Below are 12,887 nucleotides of genomic sequence, written 5' to 3'. Positions count from 1 at the left end.
GCGCGGAAGTGGCGGCGGGGCCGGGCCGGGCAGGGCCGGGCCGGGCTGCGGGGCTCGGTGGCGGAGCCGGGGCTCGGTGCGGAACCGCCGCAGCGGAGCCGAGCCGCCATGCCACTCAAGGCCGTCATCCTCATCGGGGGCCCGCAGAAGGGTAAGTGCGCCGCGCCCGCCCGCGGGGTGTCCCGCCGGCGCGGTGCCCCGCCGACCCGCTCTGCTCCACAGGGACCCGGTTCCGGCCGCTGTCCTTCGAGGTGCCTAAGCCGCTCTTCCCCGTGGCCGGAGTGCCCATGGTGCAGCACCACATTGAGGCCTGCGCCAAGGTACGGCAGGCCGGGGGGCTGGGGCCGTGGAGCCAAGGGAGAAGTGCCATTCCTTTCCTTTCTGACCCCTTCCTCCGACCCTCCCCAGGTGCCCGGCATGAAGGAGATCCTGCTGATGGGTTTCTACCAGCCCAACGAGGCCCTCAGCCGCTTTCTCGTATCGGCGCAGCAGGAGTTCAAGGTTCCCATCAGGTGGGCAGGAGTTCTCTCAGCCCTGGGGCACAGCTTGGCTCAGCCCCTCGCCTGGCAGTCCCCAGTCAGCGCTCTGGCACTGGGCAGGTGGGCTCTGTCCCACCGTGGATGGGCACAGCCTGGTTACCCCGTCAGTTCCACCACCTTTCCTTTGCCTTGGCCCCTGCTCTGGATAGTTCCTACTCCAGAGATGCCTCTCTAGCACAGCTCTAAGCTGCCACAGCCTCCTGCTGTGCAGTGCCTGCATGAAAGCCATCACTGTAGGGCAGGATTATGTCTCTCCAGTCCTTCCCAGCCCTGCTGCCAGTTGGTGCCACTAGACACCGGCTTCCCTAAGCCCTCCGTTTTCCTCCTTGGCTTGTAGGTATCTTCAGGAGTATGCAGCCCTGGGCACGGGTGGTGGCATCTATCACTTCCGAGACCAAATCCTGTCGGGTGGTGCTGAGGCCTTCTTTGTCCTCAACGCAGACGTGTGCTCAGAGTTCCCCTTACAGGAGATGCTGGAGTTTCATCAGCAGCATGGGGACATGCACAGCTTTGTCATTCTGGGTACCACAGTGAGTGGCAGTGCTGGGGAGCAGAAGAGCTGCAGTGCTGTGCCGTGGGGTTAGAAGCCAGCAGCTCCTGTGGTGGGTGGGTGCCACACTGTGAGGTGTGGATTTCATGTGCTCTGCCTCCCAGTGCCTACTGCTCCACCATTGCTAACATTGTCCTTGTTTCTTAGGCCAACAGGACACAGGCACTGAATTATGGCTGTATCGTGGCAAATGCAGGGACACAGGAGGTACTGGAGGGCCTTGGGGAGTCAAGCACAGTGTGGGTGCAGGTGGTGTGCTGCCTGCATGGGTCTGTGGTCCCAGTGTGCCACAGAGGGTGTGATGCTGGATGGAGGGGCTGCAGCCCGGGATTCATGTCTCTTCCTTCACCTCCAGGTTCAGCACTATGTGGAGAAGCCCAGTACGTTTGTCAGTGAGATCATTAACTGTGGCATCTACCTCTTCACACCTGCCATCTTCCAGCACATCGGTGAGGTCTTCCAGAGGAACCAACAGGAGCTAGCACTGTGAGTACCTCACTCTGCTCTGTATCCCTTCCACCCCCCTGCTTCCCAGGGCTGCAGCAGCACGCTCATCCTCCATTCTTTCTCTGTCTTTTCTCCTCCTTTGCCATCACTCACTTGTTTCCTGGTCCTGCACCAGCTGCCCTTACCTTGGGTAAGTCTCCCTCTGTGTCTGCACTTGCTTCTTTCTGGGCTGGATTGATCCAAATGGTAATGCATGCATTCCTTCCCTTCTCCAAGCTGCTGTTTCCTCTGCTCTGCTCCTGGTCAGCTTGAGACTTTCTGTCTCCCTCTCTTCCCACCCCATTCTCATTCAGCTCTCAATAAGAGGCTGAGCAAGCCTTTCACCTGGGAATGCTCTCCTCCCCTCTCCAGCTCTTTGCACCACTCAGCCTGTCACCTCACATCTCTGCCACCACCCAAGCTAAAATCCAGCTGTGCAGGCTCTGGCCTGGGGACAGGATCATACACCCACCTGGACTAGGTGGGGCTCTTGCACCATCAACTTCTGGCTCAGAGCTTGTTTTGGCTATCCCTCTGCTGCTCTGGGGCTCAGTGGGGCTGTTCCAACCTAGCCTGACAGCTGGCGCTGTCTCCACTTTTGGGGAGAAGTGCATGGCTAGGTAGGAATCTGGGATTGTCAGAGCCCCTGAATTTGGGGAGGGTAGGTCTGCTGGAGTCCTCGGCTGAGGCCATGACATGAGGGTGGGTGTCTAACAGGACTCTTGCTTGCAGAGAGGAAAGCTCCAATGGCTGGCAGCGTGCAGAAGTGATACGGCTAGAGCAGGATGTTTTCACCGCCCTGGCTGGGAGTGGCAAACTCTATGTCTACAAAACTGATGGCTTCTGGAGCCAGATCAAGTCAGCTGGGTAAGTGCTGGAACTGAAGTTGGTGTAGCAGGAACATCAAGTGATCTGTACCAGGGATAGGAGTGATCTGTATCATGGCTGGGAGTGCAGGGTGCTCAGGCAGAGGCCTGGGGGTGGGTGGCGGTGCTGATTTTGGATCCTCCTCTGCCCTGGTAGTGCCAGAGTGACAATAACAATCCTCTGCTTTTCCTCCTCCAGCTCTGCTATCTATGCCAGCCGCCTTTACCTGAACCAGTACAGCAAAAGCCACCCAGAGAGACTGGCCCAGAACAAACCTGGAGGCCCTGTCATCCGAGGTACTGTTCTGACACCCTAATGCATTTGGGGCTGCCTAGGGAGACAGTGGGACCTCCCCTGTCTGAGAGGCAGGTGCTCCTGTAAGTTGCCTCCCCTGAATCCACTGCCTTGTGTTGCAGGGAATGTGTATATCCACCCGACAGCCTCCATCGACAGCACTGCAGTGGTGAGTGCAGGCTGGGGGGGCTCTGGGGGAGGGACGTGCTCAGGGGTGCTGAGGCCATCACTGTCCCTGTCCTCATCACATCCCTCTGTCCTCACAGCTGGGCCCCAACGTCTCCATTGGGGAGGGTGTGACAGTGGGTGCTGGTGTGCGTGTGCGAGAGTCCATCGTCCTGCACGGCGCCTCACTCCATGTAAGTAGGGCTTGCCTGAGGGAGTAGATGTCAACCTCCACCCCTTGCAGGGGGGCAGCAGCAGCCTGCATTCCCTTCTCCTTCACCCCAGGACCACACCTGTGTGCTCAATACCATTGTGGGCTGGGACAGCACAATTGGGCGCTGGGCCCGGGTTGAAGGAACACCCAGCGACCCCAACCCCAACGATCCCTATGCCAAGATCGACAGCGAGACCCTCTTCCGGGATGGGCGTCTCACACCATCCATCACAATCCTGGGTACGTCTCTGCTGTATGGAAGCACCAGGCCCTGCCCACCAAGGCAGCTTCTCCCCTCCAGCTAAACCCTTTGTGTTCTCCCCTCAGGCTGCAGTGTCACTATTCCTGCTGAGGTCGTTATTCTCAACTCCATTGTCCTTCCTCACAAGGAGCTGAGCCGAAGCTACAAAAACCAGATTATCCTGTGAGTCACGAGCAGCACCTGCCACCTCCCTGCTGTGCCCTACAACAAGAGCCTGCACTGAGACCTCACATCCTGGGAGGTTCTCAGCATCCCCAGAGGGGTAGGTGCAGGCCAGGAGCCTTGCAAGTGCCTGACTACTGCTCCAGACAGACATTAAAGCTGATGAGCATCAGCCTTGTATGCTGCTTCTCTTGCAGCCCAGGGACAGCCCTGGGCCAGGGTGAAGGCTTTGGGGACAGTACGTGGCTCTGGTACCAGCCTGCGGGTGTATGCAGGGAGCACTTGCTGCCTGCAGTGTCTTGAATCCAACTTTGTGTTTCTCCACTAAAGGACACTACCAGCACCACCTTGCCACTCCTCACCAGGCTCTCCCTGCACCATTTTCTATTTTCAACTCCCTGGAAGGTCTTGGCCCATCTCCAAGACCTGGGAGTTTTGAATGTGCCTGTCATGTGTAGGCAGCTCACCCCACAGGAGTAGATTGAGGCTCTTGATTTCAGCATGATTGCAACAGCCTGAGCTGGGCTCCTGCCTACTGCTGGGAAAACAGCAATGCTAGGCTGTCCTAAGGGCACTGGCACACACATGAGGGCTGGTCAGACTAGTGGCCTGCTGGCCCTGGAAGGAGCTACAAGTACACCCCTTCCCCCAGTACCACCTCTGCCCCCTGGGCTCAGTGTGAGCCAGGAGAGCTGCCAGCCCTACCAAGCCTGCTCCTGTCAGGTTGAGACCTGTGCCTGCTCCCTAGGCAGGGCTCAGAGTGAGGGCAGCAAGCCCCTGCTACACTGGTGGGCCAACAGCCTCCTTCACAGCAGCATGGCTGGAGCTTGGGAGGGCTCACTGCATGTCTCCCCCTGTCACCAGCCACATCCACTGGGCACCAGAGCAATCAACTTGCACACGTGCAAGTGGCATTGATTTAGCACCTCACTTTTCCTCAAAAAAACTGATTTTATGGAAGGCAGTTTCCTCCTGAGCCTGGAATAGATTGTCTGCAGTAACAAATGCTGCCCTTTATCCTTTTACCTCCCTGGTTTTAAACTCTGTGCTAAAGCCCTGCACTCCACCATGGGCCTTATCACACCTCTCATTTTCAGCAAGGCACTGTATTAGGTATTCTTCATCCATCCAGTACCATCCCAGTTTGATGGATTTGGAGTAAATCCTTGCTCCCAGCCCTGTGCCAGTTCTCCTGTGGTCCTGGGCAGGGATTAGCTGTTCCCTAGCTTTAAGCACATTAAACTCCTTCAGTTTTGCCTCTGCCTTGGATGTGTTAATTTCCTTGCCCTCTGGTGTACACTCCTGTGCTGGGAAAAACTGAGCCAAAGTACTTGCTTTCAGGATTGCACATGAGTTTTCTCCCATGTGCCCCATCTGGTCTGGCTTTTAGTAGGGACAGAGGTTTATTGGCTGCTCGATGGAGTATAGGGGCAGTTCTTATCCCTGTTGTGTAATGCCTCTTTTCCCTAAATTCCCTCTGCACTGCTTGCCCCTTCTGCAGAGTTATCTGGGGGACAAGCCCTTCCTGGGACATTGCTCCATCACAGCATGATTCTGCTTCCCCCTCTTGGAGGAAAAGAGCTGTACATCTCAGCCCTGCTTGGGCTTTGTGCACCTCTAGCACTGCCTGGGCTGGAGGGGAGGAAGGAGTTAAAGAGGCCTCCACTGAGGTGCCAGGAAGTCTGGAAACACTTTAAGGTTGTCCTGCCCTGACAGCAACAGCTCCAATTACTTCCAACATCTGGGCTCAAAGAGGGGCCTCCCACATCAGAGGCTCCAGAGCAGAAGAATAGAGCTTCAGCTTAGGTGGGAGGGGGCTCTGCCTGCCCTCCCAAAGCAGAGGTTCTGTGGAGCATTGCTCAGCTCCTGTCTGCTGCCCAGCCAGGCTCGAATGAGCCCCAACCCCTGGCAGCAGCAGGGCAGGACAGACAGCAGCCACAGCCAGGTGCGTTTTGCTGCAAACATTTATTACATCTTGTAAACCTGATTCAAAGTACAAGCACTAGGGTACTGTCCCGGCCACCACAGCTGGACAGAGCCAGCTCTGCTCCCCAGTCCCCAGGGAAGCAGAGCAGAGCTTTGAGCTCGGCCCTGTTACTCCACAGGCAGCTGCCTGGTCCTGCAGTCTTTGCTCCTCCTCCAGTGCCAGCTCCTTGTCCCGAGGGAGCCACTGCTGCAGGCTACACAGGAGAAGGGAAGAACCGGCCCACCTTCTTTGGGGCCGGCCCCTGCCTGCGTGGGGAGAGATGAGTCAGGGGTACAAAGCGAGCTCCCCTGGGCCCCCACCCACGCCCGACAGCACTCACGGGGGCCGGGTGGCAGTGCCCACGCAGCTCCGCAGGCTGCTGGGGAGGCAGCAGGTACCAGCCGGGCTCAGCTGGCCTGCCTTGGGCTCCGGAGAGGCAACGGGCTGGAAGAACGATTCTGCAGGACAGAGTGGGGACAGCAATCACCCCCAGCCATGGGCAACCAGGACCCTTCAAAGAAGCCAAAGGGCAGGGTGGGTGGGGGCTGGAGAGCTCCTGTGCTCACCACATTCACGTTTCGGGGCTGGCACTGGCACCAGGTTCTCCTGCTCGGTCTCCACAAAGCCTCTCCAGAAGTCAGGTGGCAGCGAAAGGAGACGAGCCACCACCTGGGTAGTGAGAGGTGTAGGATGGGGACACTGGCAGTGCCCAGGGTACACCCCACACCTCAGGGACCCCTCACCTTGCACTGCCGGGGTGTATCCTCCATGATGGCGAGCGGTGTGGGGTTGGCTGAGCTGTGTCCCACCAGTGTAGGGCCAAACACACGGGACAGGTTGAACACATCCATCTTGCAGTCAGGGCTGTGCGACACCCTGGGAGGGGGCACAGGGGATGTGAGCATGCTGCCCAGCCCAGGGGCTCCTCATCCACAGCTTCCCTGCTCTAGGGCATGAAGCCTGGGTGAGGGGCAGAGAGCCAGGAGATGGTGACAGACCGGTGCTGGGATGAGCCACTCACCTGAGCAGGTGCAGCATGAGGAAGGCCAGGGTATCCCTGTTGGCTGGGGGCAGCTTGCTCACCACATGGCGCAGGGCTGTGTCACTAGCAGCATCATCAGGGATGTCTGTGGCAGTGCCAGGGAGCACTGTTAGGGGAGAAGCAATCCCTTCCCCCTCCCTCACCTTGGGACCCCTGCTCACCAGCAGCCCTCAGGAAGGCAGGGTGGAGGCTGAAGGTGACCAGTGGTTCCTTGAGCCCCCGCAGAAAGTCCTTGAGCACCCCACACACCACATGGATGTCAGCCACGCTGCTAAGGGCAGGCAGCGCACCCCCAGCCCGCAGCAGCTTCCGCTTCCACTCCCGCACAAGCTGCTCCGCGCCTGGCACCCGGTACAGCCCTGTCTGGGGCACAGGGAAAGGGGCTCAGCCCTGTGGGAACCACACCTTTGCCACCTGCACCATCCTGGCCCCTACCTCTGTCAAGCCTCGTGCCTCCACCTCTGTCACACACTGCACCACCAGTGTGGGCACCAGGGGCGGCGTGGAGGGCGCGAAGTCAGCCAGCACACCCTGGGGAGAACAATGCCAACCTGTGTTGTTCCCACTGCCCAGCCCTGCAGCCAGGGTGGGCAGAGGCCCAGCATTCTAGGACCAGTAGCCCTGAAGCCTCATGGGGACATGGAGAGGCCCCCCAAGCACTGCTGTGCCCCCCTCACCTCGCGGGGCCAGGCGTGGTGGTGAGGCCTGGGTGTACAGAGGCTGGGGCACTGCTCCCGGCACTTGGTGTGCAGCAGCAGCTGGCACAGGCAGCACTTGATGGCAGTCTTCCCAAAGCGGATGCGGGAGCCACACACATGACATGGCTCAGGGCGGATAACCTGGAGAGGGGGAACAGGATCAGGGGCCCCCTTTCTTGCAGATATCCAGTACCTTTATCTTTTATCTGGTATCCTTTAACTTCGCCCAGCCAGGTCCCACTGTCTCCATCCATTCCCCTTGCAGAGCTAAGGGGTTGGGGAATGAATGACAGCCTGGCCCCCAACCCCATAACTCTCTCCCCTGCCCAACTCCCCAGGGGAAATAGAGCCGGGGTCACGCACCGTTTTGGAGGTGAACTTGTGCTGGACTGGTGGGAGACTCTGTGGAGGGGAGGGGAAGGGGGCTGGTGCTGGCTGTCCCACTGAGCTGCCCTCAGCATGGCTCTCCTGCCCTGCAGCACAGCAGCCTCGATCTTCACTGGTGCCCCACACCGTGGTTATCTCTGCAGAGGGAGGAGGCCGTGGAGGGGCACCTGAAAGGTAAGCCAGTCCATCATCTGGAGCCTTCCCACCCGCCAGGGAGTCTCTGCACGAGACAGTGGCATTTGGTATGTCCAGAGGGCCCCAGTACCTCCATGGTGGGGACAAGCATCCCCCAACAGATCCCCTCCCTTCCCTGTGACAGCAGCACCTTGAGGCTAGCCCCACACCACCCCTCAACCCCCTTCTCAGCCCGTCCTGGGACCTGCACGTGTGGAGACACGATGTCCCTGGCGAGAGCGGCGTTGAGGCACCAGAACAGCAGGCATGAGGTTGTCAGCAGGGCCTGGGACTTCAGCAGGAGGGGGCAAAGAGGGGACACTCACCTGTCAAAATGAGAGACCGGTAAGATATGTGACTGCAGCCCCACAGTTCTCCAATATCTCCCATATGATCTCTGGTCCACCTGATCGCCATCCCTGTGGTCCTGAACAGCCAGGGATGCTGCCCCATGGGTACAGGGGGGATGCAGGCTTCAGGGCAGTGGTCTGGCATAGCCAGGGATGCTATCCCCACTGGGACCAAGGTGATACAGGCTGAAGGACAGCATCCACACGAGTGAGGGCTGCAGCATTGCCTTCTGGCACTGGGAAAACCCACGCAGCCCATCCCTTCCCAGGGCACGCTGGGTCTCTACTCACAGCATTAAGGGGAACCACAGAAGAACGGTGCCGCTTTGCCATCACCACAGGGCCAACCTGAGGGGCCAGGGACACACGCTGCAAACAGAAGACAGCATGAAGAGCAGGCAGAGACCTCCCTCCCCGACTTTTCCCCACACCCCAGAGGACCCAAGCCAAGTGACCTCAGCCCAACAAAATGTCCCAGTCTCACCCTACTCCCCACACCAGGCATCATGGGGACCCAGGCTTCCCCACTGGGTCAGAGCCAGCCCCTGGGGCTGGGGGAAGCCAGGTCAGGCCTGCAATGCAGAGGTGCAAGCAGAGCGGGGTGCGGGATGCCCACACGTGGTGATGAATTATTGAGGAGCCCAGCTGGGCCACGGTGGAGCGTAATGGAGTTTCTATTGATCGTGGGAGGCTTGCCGAGAGACGATGCTCCCAGCCCAGCATCAATAAATTAAATTCCCTTCCAGGCTCCTTGCAGCCTCCTGTACTGGGATGGAGAAGTATCTGGGTGTCCTCACCTTGCATGGCACGGGGCCACCACCCCAGCCTGGGATGCACACTGGGACCTGGGTGGGCAAAGGGACCCAAAGGGCACATTGAAGGAGTGTGATCAGAGTTGGGGGATCCTCAGCCACACAGAGGCACAGACACCACCTCAACACCAGCCCCCAAAACTGCCACATCCCAGCATTTCCTCATACCTGCCTGTCAGGAACTTTGCGCTTCAGGGTCTGCACCACCATCATATCAACATCCTGAAAGGCAGTAGGGAGTCTGAGGCTACATCAGGCCAGGGGCATCCCCAACATTTATCTCCAGCTCTGACAGCAGCCCACCCCTTACCACAGATATACAAAGGAGGCTGTGCCACTGCAGAAGTGGGGCAAAACTACCCGCTCATTATTGGGGTAAATCCTGAGATTCAGAGCAGAACACTTCTTACCACATCATCCTCAGTGCGGTCATAGCTGATATCGGAGTGGGACAGGAGGGACTGGCACGACTCATCCGCTGCAGATGACCTGCAGAGTGAGCTCAGCTGGAGCAATTTCCCCCTCAGTCAGCACCTACTTGTGCAGCTACTCCTGGGAGCCCACAGCTGATGCTTCTGCACCTCCTTGCTCAGCCAGCCCCTCAAGCCCAGCAGTGATGAAGGGGAGAGGGGAACAGCCGACCCCACCCCAGGGCTGCCCGAGGGCTGGGGTGAGGAACGCCACCCTGCTCACCTCCTGATGGGTGCCAAGGCTGCCCCAAGGCGCCAGCCAGCCAGGTTACTGAGAACAGAGCACTGCTCCCTGCTCAGTGCCTCGCTGCCCCATGGCTCCCGCATCAGCAACTCAAGGACCAGCTGAAGTTTGCGCTCCTGCAAGTGGAACGGGGTGGTGGTGAGCAGGCTGAGGGCCCCGCAGCCAGCCCCGCGGGGTACCCCTGCGGCCAGCCCCCGGACCTGTTTCTCCAGCTCAGCCTCTGCCCGGTGCCGCTTCTTCATCTCCACCTCCACTTGGTTTCGGGCGTGCTTGAGCTTCACCTCCAGTGCTGCCCGCTCGGCCTCCACACGGGCCAGCTGCTCGCGGGCACGACGCCCATCCTGCTCCAGCCTGCAGCATCTCTGGCGCGTCGCCTCAAAGCACCGAGCTATCCGGATGTAGTCTGGGGAAACAGCAGTGGGTGGTCAGCCGGGACGGGGGCCAGCCCCCCGCTTCCCCAGACCATGCCGGCGGCAGAGGCGAGGATGCCGAAGGGTTACACACACCCACCTTCCTCCACGTTGCCGCTGAGCTCCAGGAGCTGCAGCCCCCGCTCCAGCCGGACCAGGAGCCGCCCGCAACGCTGCCGCAGCATCCCGCCGTCCGGGACGGGGACGGGTCGGGCCCCCGCAGCCAGGCACCCCCTTCTCACGTATCCACCCGCAGCTCCTGCCCCACGCTTTCCTCCGACCGCCGGGACACTCCGTGGGGCCCCGGGACGGCGCAGGCTCGGGGGCGAGGGGCCCTCCCGGCCGGCCTATGTGGGCCGGGGGCCGGGGTGGAGCCCGTCCCGGCCCCGCCTCCGCCTCCTGCCGCACCGGGGTCCGGCCCGCCGGCCCGGCGGTGGAGCATTCCCGGGATCCCAGGGCGGTGGAGCATTCCCGGGATCCCAGGGCGTGGGATGCCCCGGGGTGCGGGTGGCAGCACTGGCTGCAAGGATGCGGAGCAGGGTGAAGGGTGCCTTTGGAGACCAGGGATGCCCAGGCACTGGGTGTACCCGATGAGAGCGCTTAAGGGGTGCAGGGACAGTGGGTGCGGGGTGCTCGGGGCGTGCGGGGGCATCGGGGGCACCACCGGGCGTAGGAGGCGCTGCGTGTGCAGGGGTGCTGGAGGGGGCACCACTTTCCCACGGCCGCATCCCGGGAACGGCGCGGGAGGGGCCGGAGGAGCCGATGTCCTTGTCCGCTGTCCCCCAGCGCTGTGTCCCGCATACCGGGCGGGGGCGGCGGGGATGCCCCGCACCGGCTCTCCCGCCTGGTCCGTGTCCTGCAGATGGAGCCACCTCCCCGCCGCAAAGCCCCGCCGCTGCCCGCGTTGCCCGTACTCTGCCCCCGGGTCCCTTGCCCGGAGGGTCCACAGGGCTGCCCCCGGCCCCGTGCCCCCTCCTTGCCGCAGCCCCCGGGTCCTGGCGGCCCTTCTTTCCCTCGGGAGAGTCCGGGCAGGATGCGGAGGGCGCCGGTGAAAGGCAACTCCCCCTCCCCGGTGCCTGTCCCGACCTGCTACAAATACCGGGAATAGCAGCGGGGCTGGCGGCAGGGCTGGGCGTGCAAGTCCCTGCACACACAGACACACACATATAAAAATACACACGAACTCGCAGAATCCTCGCGGGCCTTCACACCTCCCAGGCTGACACTGACCTGGAGAAGAGGTTTTGCACCCTGTGGACACACAGCTCCAAGTCCATCCCAACACCTCGGTGACTCTTGGCTCCCCTCGCTGCGCTAGTTGCCCAGTCAGACCCTAGACAGTGACAAGAAAGGGGTATGGGAGAGTACTACTACATGCCGGGGATGTGTCTCAGGCACTTAATGAGAAAATAGCCAGGATCCATAAAATAGCTGTAAGGTTTCTGTCACTCCAAGGGCTGAACCTAATCAGCACTGGCAACCAAGATTGTGTGGTACCAGGGACACTGGTCAGGATGCTGCCTGATGGGTGCTGCTGCCTGAGCCCCAGACAGTGCCAAGGAACGGTCTCCCTTTGGGAAAGAGACCATCAGAGGCTGTGGCAGGCTGGAAGCACCCTGGCAAGGCTTTGCTCCATCCTGTGTCAGACCATGGGGAACAGAGGGTGTTTCTCAGTGAAGCTCCTTCCTCCCAAGGTTGAATATGAGTCAGGTTTTGGAGCGACTTTAATTACTACTGGATCGATAGGCTCAGCATGGCCAAGCAAAATCCAATTGCAGCCCCGGGGGCCTGCCTGCTCAGCCCTCCCTGCCCACTCAGCCCTCCCTGCCTGCCTCTGGGGGGGCATGTGCTCCCTCTCTGTGGATGCTCCTCAGCCCCACTGACCCAGCACCCAGCCACGGAGGGTGAGACCCCATCCTGCATATGGAGCCAGCACCCCACTTGGTCAGCCCCAGCATGGGACATGCATTTCTGGAGCAGGGCTGCAGATGGAGATGCCCCAGCCTTGCCAATGCTGCCCACGGGAACACACACACCCCTGAATCCCTTTCCACACCCAATGTATGGAGCAGGTCTATGGTCCTGGACCCACCTTGCACACTAGGCACAAGCCTGGCAACCCCCAGGAGGGTAGAGTGGCCTTGGCAACATGCAGGCAGCCCCTTCTCTGCCCAGGGATGGGTGGGAGGCACTTGCCACCCATCCTGTTTCCCTGCTGCTGCCTGCTCCCCCCTCCCAAGCCACCCTGGCTTGGCCAGGTACTGCATAAATAGCTGTTTGTGTCTCCACTCGGCCCCTGCGTGGGAAATAATATCGGCTGATGGAACATAATGCCCTGCTTCACATGTTCAATTTTATCATTTTCCGAGGCAGGCAATCTTCGTTTAAAGCTGAATGGGCTGGGGAATGTTAATGAAGCGCCGGCGCTGCTCTGCACCGCGCTTTATCTCTTCGAGAATAATTTGGGTGAGCTCGGAAATAGAGTTCCCAGTCCCAATTCAAGTGGCGGCAGCACCGCATGCCGATAAAAGTGTAATTCCTGGCCAGCGCATGGCCCTGAATACATGACAATTTAACTCTTGGGGCCCCACTGGGATATGCTGGCTGCAGCTGCCTGCTGCCTGCTGCCTGTTTTGGGCCCCTCTGTCCTGCGTGCCCAGCACTAGCGTGGGTGCTCAGCCCAGGCAGGATGCGGTCTGTCGCTCCCACTCACCACAGCCACCGAGCAAAGTGTATAGACCGGGAAGGAGAGATAAGAGGGCTGGAGCTGAGCTGGAAGAAATCAGTCTCCCTTG

The 12,887-nt window shown here is 60.2% G+C and overlaps 2 protein-coding genes across 2 annotated transcripts; one reads left to right on the top strand and one right to left on the bottom strand.

Moving 5' to 3' along the window:
• The first annotated feature begins 6 nt into the window (after positions 1-6).
• GMPPA (GDP-mannose pyrophosphorylase A) lies at positions 7-3,711 on the top strand. Its single transcript, XM_056496666.1, has 12 exons — positions 7-151; positions 223-320; positions 409-512; positions 877-1,069; positions 1,237-1,296; positions 1,445-1,575; positions 2,308-2,442; positions 2,641-2,738; positions 2,859-2,905; positions 3,003-3,095; positions 3,187-3,355; positions 3,443-3,711. The coding sequence occupies exons 1-12, from the start codon at positions 109-111 to the stop codon at positions 3,541-3,543; spliced, it is 1,272 nt and encodes a 423-aa protein (XP_056352641.1). The 5' UTR covers positions 7-108; the 3' UTR covers positions 3,544-3,711.
• A 1,782-nt stretch (positions 3,712-5,493) lies between these two features.
• LOC130255603 (rac GTPase-activating protein 1-like) lies at positions 5,494-10,380 on the bottom strand. Its single transcript, XM_056496496.1, has 16 exons — positions 10,193-10,380; positions 9,883-10,085; positions 9,662-9,798; positions 9,379-9,457; positions 9,137-9,190; positions 8,448-8,525; positions 8,012-8,132; positions 7,609-7,799; positions 7,225-7,386; positions 6,983-7,078; positions 6,709-6,910; positions 6,527-6,632; positions 6,249-6,381; positions 6,072-6,174; positions 5,846-5,963; positions 5,494-5,771 (listed from the first exon to the last, which is right to left on the bottom strand). Exons 1-16 carry the CDS (start codon positions 10,275-10,277, stop codon positions 5,720-5,722), a joined length of 1,920 nt encoding a protein of 639 aa, XP_056352471.1. The 5' UTR covers positions 10,278-10,380; the 3' UTR covers positions 5,494-5,719.
• Between the last annotated feature and the right edge of the window lie 2,507 nt (positions 10,381-12,887).

Source organism: Oenanthe melanoleuca, chromosome 7 (assembly GCF_029582105.1).
Source record: "Oenanthe melanoleuca isolate GR-GAL-2019-014 chromosome 7, OMel1.0, whole genome shotgun sequence".
Classification (NCBI taxonomy): domain Eukaryota; kingdom Metazoa; phylum Chordata; class Aves; order Passeriformes; family Muscicapidae; genus Oenanthe; species Oenanthe melanoleuca.
Note: the sequence above shows the minus strand (reverse complement) of the source record. Positions and strands in the feature narration are given on the sequence as shown.

Excerpts from the sequence above, each read along its gene's own strand:
- LOC130255603 (XM_056496496.1), bottom strand. The coding sequence starts at position 10,277 with ATGCTGCGGCAGCGTTGCGGGCGGCTCCTGGTCCGGCTGGAGCGGGGG. Across the intron at positions 9,458-9,661 it reads GCCTTGGCACCCATCAGGAG|GTCATCTGCAGCGGATGAGT; the intron begins GTGAGCAGGGTG and ends CTCACTCTGCAG. Across the intron at positions 9,191-9,378 it reads ACCGCACTGAGGATGATGTG|GATGTTGATATGATGGTGGT; the intron begins GTAAGAAGTGTT and ends ACTGCCTTTCAG.
- GMPPA (XM_056496666.1), top strand. The coding sequence starts at position 109 with ATGCCACTCAAGGCCGTCATCCTCATCGGGGGCCCGCAGAAGG. Across the intron at positions 152-222 it reads CATCGGGGGCCCGCAGAAGG|GGACCCGGTTCCGGCCGCTG; the intron begins GTAAGTGCGCCG and ends TCTGCTCCACAG. Across the intron at positions 513-876 it reads GAGTTCAAGGTTCCCATCAG|GTATCTTCAGGAGTATGCAG; the intron begins GTGGGCAGGAGT and ends CTTGGCTTGTAG.